Raw genomic sequence first — 10,770 nt, 5'->3', positions numbered from 1 at the left:
GAAAGAAAGGAAAGAAAGAAAGGAAAGAAAGGAAGGAAGGAAGGAAGGAAGGAAGAAGGAAGGAAGGAAGGAAGGAAGGAAGGAAGGAAGGAAGGAAGGAAGGAAGAGAAGGAAAGGGAGAAAGGGAGAAAGGGAGAAAGGGAGAAAGGGAGAAAGGGAGAAAGAGAGAAAGAGAGAAAGAGAGAAAGAGAGAAAGAGAGAAAGAAAGAAAGAAAGAAAGAAAGAAAGAAGAAGAAGAAGGAAGAAGGAAGGAAGAAGGAAGGAAGGAAGGAAGGAAGGAAGGAAGGGAGAAAGGGAGAAAGGGAGAAGGAAAGGGAGAAAGGGAGAAAGGGAGAAAGGGAGAAAGAGAGAAAGAGAGAAAGAAGAAAGAGAGAAAGAGAGAAAGAGAGAAAGAAAGAAAGAAAGAAAGAAAGAAGAAAGAAAGAAAGAAAGAAAGAAAGAAAGAAAGAAAGAAAGAAAAGAAAAGAAAGGGCAACAACATCCCGGGCCTCAATCTTAAAATCTAATGGGAAGCCAGACCTAGAAATGGGAGATTCTGGGTTCAGATATGACCTCAGACATGTCCTAGCTGTGTGACCCTAGGCAAGTCATCTAACCTGCATTGCCTAGCCCAGTGATGGTGATCCTGTGGCTCGGGTGCCAAAGATGGCACACAGAGTGCTTTCTGTGGGCATTGGGTCACCCTCCCTCCCCAACCCACCCACCCCCCTTTAACTACTGGAAAGGCAGAGGGAACTCAGGCAGGGCTGCTCCCCTTCCCCTTTTCTCAGGGCCTGATGACAATTTTCACATCTGGCACCCCTCCGCCTAGCAGCCCAATGGGAGAGTCTTCTCCCTCCTCTGTCTGGGGTAAGGGGGGGCAGGGTATGGGGTGTGCCTGGCACTTGAGGGGTGGTCAGTAGGAAGAGGGAGGCATTCCATCTCTAAAATGTTCTCCATCACTGCCCTTCCTGCCCTTCTACCTTAGAACCAATACACAGTATTGATTTTAAGATAGGTAAAGATTTTTTTTAAAAATCTAATTGGGAGAAAGCTGGATAGCTCGGTGGATTGAGTCAGGCCTAGAGACCAGAGGTCCTGGGTTCAAATTTGACCTTAGATACTTCCCAGCTGTGTGACCCTGGGCAAGTCACCAATGCCTAGGCCTTACCACTCCTCTGCCTTGTAGCCAATACACAATATTGACTCCAAGGCGGAAGGTAAGGGTTAAAAAAAAATCTAATGGGGGAGACATGCTAACAAATCCATGTGTATATAGATGCATATATGTGTATATAAAGCAAGTTATATACAGGACAAATAGGAACTAACAGAAAGAAGGTATTGGAATTCAGGTTTCCATTGGATTTTAGTCGGGACTTCAAGTTCAGCAGGAGCATTCCCATTGATCCATCTGCTAACCCTCTCTTCCAATTTCTTACTTTCTATCCTTCCCTTGTTGGTTCTAATCTCTTTCTCTAGAGTATGTAGAGGCATCCCCAGCAGTTACTGTATGACCCTGGGTAAGTCTTATAAACGCCTACGCAGAATCTCTGTAGAATAAAGGGATAGACTCAGAGGTCTCCACGCTCCCTTCTAGCTCTAACTTCAGAAATCCAAGCCCGCCCAACACCAGAAAATCCTAAACAGAGTAACAAAGAGTAGGATGCTACCGAAAGGACCCAACAAGTAGGAATTGGTTTGAAAGCGTCCCACCTCTCCCATCTCGCGGACGCTTAAAGGCGTGTCCACGCAGCCGCAGTAGGAAAGACGCCGCGAAGGGCCAGTGCCCGGGCGGAAAGGGCGGAGTCTCTCCCCGGGTTGGAGGTCGCGGGGTGGAGTGGCCTCGGAGCGGGTGAAGCTGTGTGAGGACGTGAGGCTTCAGGTGGACTGGTTCCCGGAAAGCGATGGCTCCAGCCCTGCGCTGTCCTCTGTGCCGCCAGAGCTTCTTCTCGGGTCGCGGACACGTCTACAGCCGGAAACACCAGAGACAGCTGAGAACAGCCTTGGAGCGACTGCTGCCCCAGGTCAGGCCCCAAATAGGGATGGCAGGCAAAGGGGCAGAGGAATAAGAGAGAAAAGGCCAGAGCATGGGGGTGTCAGGAAGGGGAGGGATCTGGGTTATGAGGGTGTCTGCGGGGATGGGGCTCGGCGATGTCTGGAGAGGGAGGGGAAGATGAAGGATCTAGGAAATAACGATTAAGAACCTGGGTATTGGGGCACTGGGGGGATTTTAGGAGATGAGTGTGAACACTTAGGGGCAAAGAAAGGTGAGGAACTTTAGTAATTGGTTGCTGAAGAGAGTTAGGAGAGAATCCACGATACTGAGAGGGGAGGCAGTTGGGGAAGGTTGGGACTAATTAAGGGATTGTCACTATATTATTAATATATAATTAAGGGAGAATCACTATAATCAGTATCAGTTCAGCATACTTCCATGCTAGCCATTTTATACAATTAATAGATAGTGGTCAATAAAGAATCATCTATGAGGTGACAGGTAATAAAGAGAAAATAAATCATCCTATAACAAATAATCAGTATTAACAAAATATTAATAAAAACATTCTCTGTCACAGTCATACCAAAATAATCTGACTTTCATTTTTGACAGTTATTAATCTAGTACATTGGGAAATAGTATAAATTACCTAGCTCTTAGCACAAGTTTCATGATATTCTCGTGGACAAAAAGAAGTGTGGTCTGGGTGACTATAAGTGGATGAGGGGTGTGGGTAGATTCAAAACCAGTGGACTCCATAAGGTCAAAGGCTTAGTCATTAAATAGTCAAGGGCCTCTTATAAGAAGACCTCTAGTATTGTACTTCATGATTGTACTATTTAATTTTTTTCTTAGAGACTCAAAGATAGCTGGAATGTTTTCCAATGTTGCAGGTATCTCCAATCTGAGAGAGAAAAAGAGCTGTCTTGTTGCCTGACAGTAAGGATCCAAAAAGATTTGGACAGATGAGAACATTGGGCAGAATCTAGAGTATGGCAAAATTTAATTGGGATAAATGTATTAAAGAAATAAATTTTGACATGTGTTTAAGAAATCAACTTCTAATCCAGAGGGTTAGATGGACTACAAACTCAATGAGTCAAAATAGGATTTTGTTGTTTATTTGTTTGTCAAACTCTTTAGGACCATAGAATTTTCTTGGCAAAGATACTGTAGTGATTTGCTATTTCCAAAAACGGAGGCAAACAGGGTTAAGTGACTTGCCCAAGGTCACATAACTAGTAAGTGTCTGAGGCCAGAGTTGAATCCTGAATGAGTCTTTCTGACTCCATGGGCAGAACTCTATCCACTTCACCACCTAGCTACCCTCAAAATATGATGTGGCAACCAAAAAAGCTAATTCAGTCATACAATGAATTAAGAGAAATGTAGTGTTCAGGAATAAGGTTAGAAGTACCATATTGTACTGTTTCCCAGTCAGATGATATCTGGATTGTCCAGATGTATGGACAGCACATTTCAAGAATATTGATTAGAGAATGTCCACAGGAGGACAGCTAGAAAAGGTGAAAGGCCTCAAGGTGATACCATATGACGGTGATGGTGAAACTTTTAGAGACACTGCTGTGGACCACACCACCACCACCACCACCACCACCACACAGGGGAGAGAGGAAGTGAGTGCTGGCAGAGGGGCTGGTGAAGCAAGGAGTGTATGTACCCAGTGAGTGGGCAAGGGTGAGTCTCCAGCTCTGCTGCCTATGAGCAACTCACCTTACCCCCTTATGCACTCCCTTCAGGCTGGAAGGCAGAGGGTTTGGTGATGTGAAAAAATTTCCTCAGCCATTGTAGAGGGGTAGGGAAGCAGCTCTGCCTGAATCCTTCTGCCTTTCTAGTAACTAACTCTGGGGGGGAAAAGGGGTGGCGAACTGTCCACAGAGACCATTATTTGTGCCATAGTTTCACCATCACTGCCATATGAGGATCATTTGAATGAACTAGTCATGTTTAATCTGGGAAAATAGAAGAATTGGGGCAGCTTGGTGATTCAGGGGATTGAGAGCCAGGTCTGGAGATGGGTGGTCCTGGGTTCAAATCTAGCTTCAGATACTTCCTAGCTGTGTGGCTCTGGGCAAGACACTTAACCCCCCCATTGCCTAGCCCTTACCCCTCTTCTACCTTGGAATCAATACATAGTACTGATTCTAAGAGTAAGGTAAGGATTTAAAAAAAGAAAGAAAGATCTGATTGATTATCTCAAGCATTTAAAGGAATGTCCCACAGGACTAGGTTTATACTGGGCCTAAGAACTAGGAATGAGTGGTTCTTAAAGAATGAAGCAGATTTGGATACAAAGAAAAATACAGTTAAAGATATTTTTAAAAAGGAATGGTTTTGTCCAGATACAGCAAGATCTTCAATGGAGCTCTTCAAGGAAAATCTTGACAACTACTTTTCAGGGATTCAAAATAGTCAGCCTAAGGTTGAACTAAATGGTCTCTAATGTCCCTTCCAAATGAAGGTAAAGAACTTGAAGCAGTTGAAAGGAGTGGTCAGGGGCTGGTAGAGAAGACATTGAATTGAGGGGTGAAAAGATTGGCTTTGAATTTCGTCCAATGTCATTCTTTTCTCTCAATAGGTGGAAGCTGCCCGAAAAGCAATCCGGACTGCCCAAGTAGAGCGCTATTCTCCTGAGCATGACCAGTGCTGCTGGTGCCTGTGCTGTGGTTGTGAGGTTCAGAAACATCTGAGCCATGGAAATATGACTGTGCTGCATGGAGGTCTGCTAGAACATCTGGCCAGGTACATACAGGTAGCCAAGAGCCTTTCCTTAATATGGCCCAAAAAGGACCCTGGCCATATCAACCCATCAATCAGTAGCCAACAACCAGTTAAGTGCCTGCTTAAAAAAAAAAAAAAATTTTTTTTTTTGAGTGCTAGCTATGTTCCAGGCACTATTATAGGCATTGAAATTACAAAGACAAAAGGAAAGCAATCCCTGCCCTCAAGGAGCTTCCATTTTTTCCATTTTGACAGTCTAGACATTATGTTTGTGTGTTTGTACATATGTATGTACAAGTAAATATAGGCACATATACACACAAACAAAACAGACAAATACAAGATAACCTTTGGCAGGAGGCAACAATAATTTGGGGAAGAGGGCTTAATCAGCAGAGGTCTCTTCAAGGTGGTAATGGAACAGAATAGAAATGGGGTAACCAGGGATTATAAGAGGCAGAAGTGAGGAAGAAATAATTGTATTGGGTACAGACATTGCAAAAGCGCGTAAATGGGAAATGGAGTATTATATGAAGATATTCCATCACTTTTTGCCTAGTGTTACTGAGCATTGCTCTTTCTATACCAGAGGGGGGAAATAGCCCAAAGTCTCTGCAATCCTTGATCATTCAGTATGATAGATCATATAGATATATTAGATTAGATATATAGATATGATTGATTTACCATGGAATGACTAGCAGAGGCTTCTCCATCCTTTCCTTTAGGAAGAAAAGCCTGACAAGAAAGTTCATATCAAATTCATAGGACTATATTAATACCTTATCATCAAAAGTAAAGCATATATCTTTCTTTTTTTATAAAAAGCAGTAAAATTGAGAATGATGTGTATTATCAATTGCAATCTATCAGTCAGCTTTGCTCAATTGTTTTCTGGAAATGTATTTTGTTGGAACATTGTTTGGAAGAATCTGTCTTATAAGATGTATTATGAAAAAAAAAGGAAGTACTTCAAACCATTATATACCATTTTCTTCATCCACAGTCCAGACCACAGGAAAGCAACCAATAAATTTTGGTGGGAGAATAAGGCAGATGTTTTGCTAAAAGAAAAGTTCCTGGTCTCACAGCATGATTATACCCGGTGAGTCATTGGATAAATGGGGAGAAAAAAATGGGAACAGAGGTAACATCATTAGAAATAACATTGCCCCAATACAGACTCCAAAAATATGAATGAATTTATTAATTTTTCCCCAAAATTACATGAGGAAAGTTTCCAACATTTTTCAAAGAATATTCTCACATTCTCTCTCTCTCTCTTTCCCCCCTCCCACTAACCTTCTAACCCCCTTCAGATGTTAAGCAATCTCATATAGATTTTACATGTGCAATCATGTAAACATTTTTCCATATTAATCCTTTTGTGGAAGGAAACTCAAACTTGAAAAAGAAAAATGAACAGTTTAAAAAAAAAATTTCAGGTTATCAACAACCATATAAAAGATTGCTCCAGGTCACTAATTAAAAGGGAAATGCACATTAAAACTGTTCAGATATTTTCCATCATTTAGCAAATTAAATTAGAAAAATTTGGCAAAAGTCATAAAATCATCAATATTGGAAGAACTACAGGAAGACATATATGCTGTTAGTCAAACTGTGGCGTGGCCCCACTTGTGTCTGGGAAAGTTTAGAATTATGCTAAAAGTGATTGGACTTTTCATATCCTCTGAACCACAGCTTCTACTGCTGGGCAGATTTCCCAAGGATACCCAGAAAAGGCACCAAATATACCAAAACATTCATAGCAGAATTTATGCTAAGCAAAAACTGGAAACAAAGTAGGTACATACTGATTAGGACATAGCTGAATAAATTGTGACATACAAATGCCATGGAATATTATTACACTGTAAGAACACAAGAAATTTAGAGAAATAAGGGAAGACTTGTAGGAACTGATGCAAAATGAAGAAGCATAGAAATAATATTCAAAGTTTTTAAAATTACATATGACATTTATATAATGCTTTAAGGTTTATAAAACTTTACATATATTCCTTATTTGAATCCTGTGAAGAAGTACTAATAATTCTCCCCTGTTTATAGAGTATGAAACTGAAGCTACATGAGCTAAGTGATTTGCCCATGGTCTTATGCCTGGGTTAAGATTTAAACTTTGGTCTTCCTGGCTCCCACATTGAGAGCTATACCCATCACTGCTAAAATAATGCCAAATGTTAAGTAATCCTGATTGTGAGGAAATTCCTCTTCATTTGGGGGTAAAGGGAGACTTCCTAGATGGGTAGTGTTATATATGCTGTCAGATTCTGTTTTTCTATTGGTTCATTATGCTTGACTCTCTTACTTTCTGAAAATGACTGTTTTCAAAACAATTCATCCAAAAACTTATCTAAAAAACACTAGGCTAGGTAGGAATCAAGAGATTTGAGTTCTTATCCTGATTGACACCAACTAGCTATTGTAGGCAAAGCATATCACTTTGTAAAATGAAAGGATTGAACTAGATAATCTCAGAAATCCTTTCTAGTTCTAAGATTCTATAATTCTGTGGATTTTTTTTTAATAGTCAGTGCCTCATTTTGTCTAGAGATGACTATAGCTTCTCAGAATCTATGCCAAGGAAGCGAAAGCCTTAATGAATCCTACCAGAATGCAAAATATGTTCTTCAAAGGCAAACCTAGCTAGAGGGTTGCCCATCAGAAAATAACAAATTTTTTGATCACAGTAATTTGTGAATGCCATCAACTAAGGCATGGAAGTGCTCAATAGAAGCAGTACCCACATCAGTGAAATTTGAAGTGATAAAATTATGACTTTTCCTGAGGCCACTCAGTAGTGGAATGACTATTTCTCAACCAGATATTTGCCAAGCCAATAATGTACAGAGCATTCTGCTATTTCAAATATAGCATTTAACAGTAGGTTAAAGAATGTTTGATGTATTCCCAAAGTAGTGAGAAAACAAAATACAATATAATCAAATTTGTAAAAAATTAATTTTCCCAAAGATCTTTCTTTCTCTCCTATCCCTCATTGAGAAAATAAGAAAAACAAAACCTCTTATAAATATGATGAAATAAAACACATTTCTTCATTGGCCATGTCCAAAAAAAGGCATTTCAATCTGTACTAAATGGAATAAAATTGGGTCCTACTATTCATAATACTACATACTGCCATGATCGCTCCTTCAAAAGTGGGAGAGGCTGTTCACAGTAAGGAGAGATTATCAGATTCTCTGTAAGTGGAATTTGAGACACCCTTAGCTAGTGCCCACCTAGAAAATGAAGCCAAAAGAGGGACTACCTTAAGAGGAAATTGTAGGTGATATGTTATACCTTAGCTATCTCAGTGTAAAGATTAAAATTTAGGGGAGAGGGGGAGACTGAGGCAGGTAGAAATTAGTTTCTCTCTGCAAGGAATATATATTTTTTAGAGGTTTATTAAAGGTTAAAGATTAAGAATATACAAGTAAGAAACATGTGCCTAGGCCAGAGGCCTAGACAAAATAACCTCACATCATGGAAGAGACGCCTCTGCTCCAAAAACGGAAGTCCAAAAAGCCCAGACCTTCAAAAGCCTTTGCTTAAATATCTTCTCGATCTCAGCCCAGGTGAGATTACAAGGCATTCTGGGGAAGTGGAGCAAAGGCTCATGGGGATTGTAGTCCTGTATTCGAGTCTATTTTTTACATCAGGCAGCTGAGGGGACAATAACCTTTCTCAAGACTACCCTTAAAATGAACACTATCAGTTGGGGTTATCTGTGCATTCCCCAGAAATGATTGGTGGGAAATGAAAAACTGAACACCAGATTTCTCCCCACTCCTGTTCTGCTGTTAAGTAGCATGAATTTGGGATATTCTTTCTGCAAGGGGGCATGACTAATCAAGGATGCCAAGGTCAGATTAGAGTGAAAACTTAGATTTGGTCTGGGAATCATATTGAGAGAAGAGAGGATAGCTAAAAAGCACAGATTTGGGGATGAGACCCAAAGATATGTAGATTAATTAGGGGAGAGGGGAGTTCCTTTTACTTCTGACTGGGGAATCTGAATGGCCTCAAGAACCTTGGAGAACAGTTTACAGAGGCCAGGCTGACTTAGTTCCCCACGCCTATCATTTTTCTTTCTAGATTCAAGAAATCCATGGTAAAGGCTCTGGACTCCTATGAGGAAAAAGAAGATGAAATGATTAAAAAGGTAATAAGTGAGGATAAAGTTATTGGAACTTGAGTTCCCTATGCCCTGAACACACCATTGACACTCTCTACAATGCTCCCACAGATGGCAGCCCAGATTCGAGAGGTGGAACGCAGCCGGCAGGAGGTGGTACAGTCTGTCTTAGAGGTTGGTTTCCAACGGAAGCTCCAGAGCAGTATCCACCATGGCTGGTCTCTTGAGTTGCTTTGAGCTCCCCAGCATCTCATCTACTGGCACTCCTTGAGAACACATGGACTTGTTCTGCTTGCCCTACAACTGAAGATGCCTTGGCTTTCCATGGTGTCAGACTGACCAGGATAGTGGTGATTGGCAGAGGGGGCTCAACATAGGTAGCTTTGATCCTTGATTAGGGAGGGGTATCACCCATGTCAGCTTCCTAATCCTTGTTGGAAGTTACTGGGAGGGATCCTTACAATTGGGCAGCACAGCTCAGGTACCATTTTATCCTTTGGGCACTGGGGTGTGAGGGGTGGGGAGGGCATCATAGGCAGGCATGGAATTCTAGACACATTTATTTTTCCTGAATCAAACTCAGCCTCAGACGGTGCCTGACCCAGAAGAGGGCTGTTCAGCGCCTTCTGTCTGGAAAGAAACAAACAGGTAAGAGTACCAGAAATGGAATCCTGGAACATTTGAATTACAGGGTCCTATATTCCCAAGAGGTGTTTAAGCTGGGAATGAAAATAGTGGTGTCAATCCTACCTAAATGCAAGGAATATTTGGCCATCTTAATCTGAGATGAAACCAAATCCCATTTTTGGGTGTTGATGGCAGTATCTTATTAATCTGTTCCTGGCTAAGGACCTCAACCTCCAGGCTGTGTCCGATTTTCTTTTGCAGGATAACCCCCAGCTCACAACAGCTCTCCTTGGACCCTCAAACTCCAGAACTCAACTGGATGGAGACCACGCAGTCTCTGACTTTCATTGGACATCAGGTAATATGGAGAGAGTAATAGATTTAGATCAGATTCAAGGCATTAGATTTCCTTGCAAACTAACCAATTATAATTATCTTTTGTTACCTTAAAACAGAGCCTCTTTTCCTCTGCCTTAAACAGTTCTTGTTTCTCATAGGACACACCTGGAGTTGGCAATGTTCATTCAGGTAAGGCCCAAGTGTTAATCTTGATTCCAGGATTATGTTCCTGATAGACATATGGTCCTCCCAACAACTTTGGGTGTTGAAGTAGGTGCTACCCCATTTCAAGGCAGCCTGACACATATATTCTATAACTATCCAGCCATTTCAGTACTTTAGTTTTAAGGGAGTGTATGTTCATACATACATTCCTGGACTCTTATCTTGTTCATTTAGGGGCTACCCCTCCCTGGCTGCTGCAGGATGATGAAGACTGCAACAGCTCCGCACACCAGATTGGGCCTTCCTATGAAGACTTCCTCAAAGAACGTAAGTTAGATGGAGGGGTGGGGATTTTCATACTTCATGCTCCAAACTTTACTCATCCTCTTGCAGAAGAGAAACAGAAATTGAGAAAGCTGCCCCCAGACCGGGTAGGGGCCAATTTTGACCACTGCTCCAGTACAGGTGCAGGCTGGCTGCCTTCCTTTGGCAGAGTTTGGAATAATGGGCGCAGATGGCAATCTCGGTAAGTGGAACCAGCCTATGCTTTTTTTTTCAGTTTTTTTTTTAAGTTCACCTCTTCAATCTTATGTATTTTTCTTTTCTTCTAGGCATCAATTTAAAGCAGAAGCAAAGCAGTAGCTGGCCATCAAGTAAACATTGGAGGGAGGATTGCATAAATTTCCCCCAGGATTTAGCAATGTTATGAATGTTGTAAATAAAATTTATGCTTTTTCTAACCTCAGTTGTTGCC

General features: G+C 41.3%; 1 protein-coding gene across 2 annotated transcripts; it reads left to right on the top strand.

Annotated features, from left to right (window-relative positions):
• Positions 1 to 1,760: 1,760 nt before the first annotated feature.
• Positions 1,761 to 10,756, top strand: CENATAC (centrosomal AT-AC splicing factor). 2 transcript variants are annotated; one of them, XM_001380590.3, is made up of 11 exons: positions 1,764 to 2,006; positions 4,581 to 4,744; positions 5,730 to 5,828; positions 8,846 to 8,912; positions 8,997 to 9,059; positions 9,469 to 9,533; positions 9,774 to 9,870; positions 10,010 to 10,040; positions 10,251 to 10,343; positions 10,410 to 10,542; positions 10,628 to 10,756. In XM_001380590.3, exons 1-11 carry the CDS (start codon positions 1,887 to 1,889, stop codon positions 10,656 to 10,658), a joined length of 963 nt encoding a protein of 320 aa, XP_001380627.1. In that variant the 5' UTR covers positions 1,764 to 1,886; the 3' UTR covers positions 10,659 to 10,756. The 2 variants fall into 2 exon arrangements, with proteins under 2 accessions (XP_007494739.1, XP_001380627.1); XM_007494677.2 differs by having other exon boundaries at positions 1,761 to 2,006; positions 10,251 to 10,542.
• The last annotated feature ends 14 nt before the right edge of the window (positions 10,757 to 10,770 follow it).

This window comes from Monodelphis domestica, chromosome 4, assembly GCF_027887165.1.
Source record: "Monodelphis domestica isolate mMonDom1 chromosome 4, mMonDom1.pri, whole genome shotgun sequence".
Taxonomy (NCBI): domain Eukaryota; kingdom Metazoa; phylum Chordata; class Mammalia; order Didelphimorphia; family Didelphidae; genus Monodelphis; species Monodelphis domestica.
The sequence above is the reverse complement of the archived record's forward strand: the minus strand, read 5'-3'. Positions and strand labels throughout refer to the sequence as shown.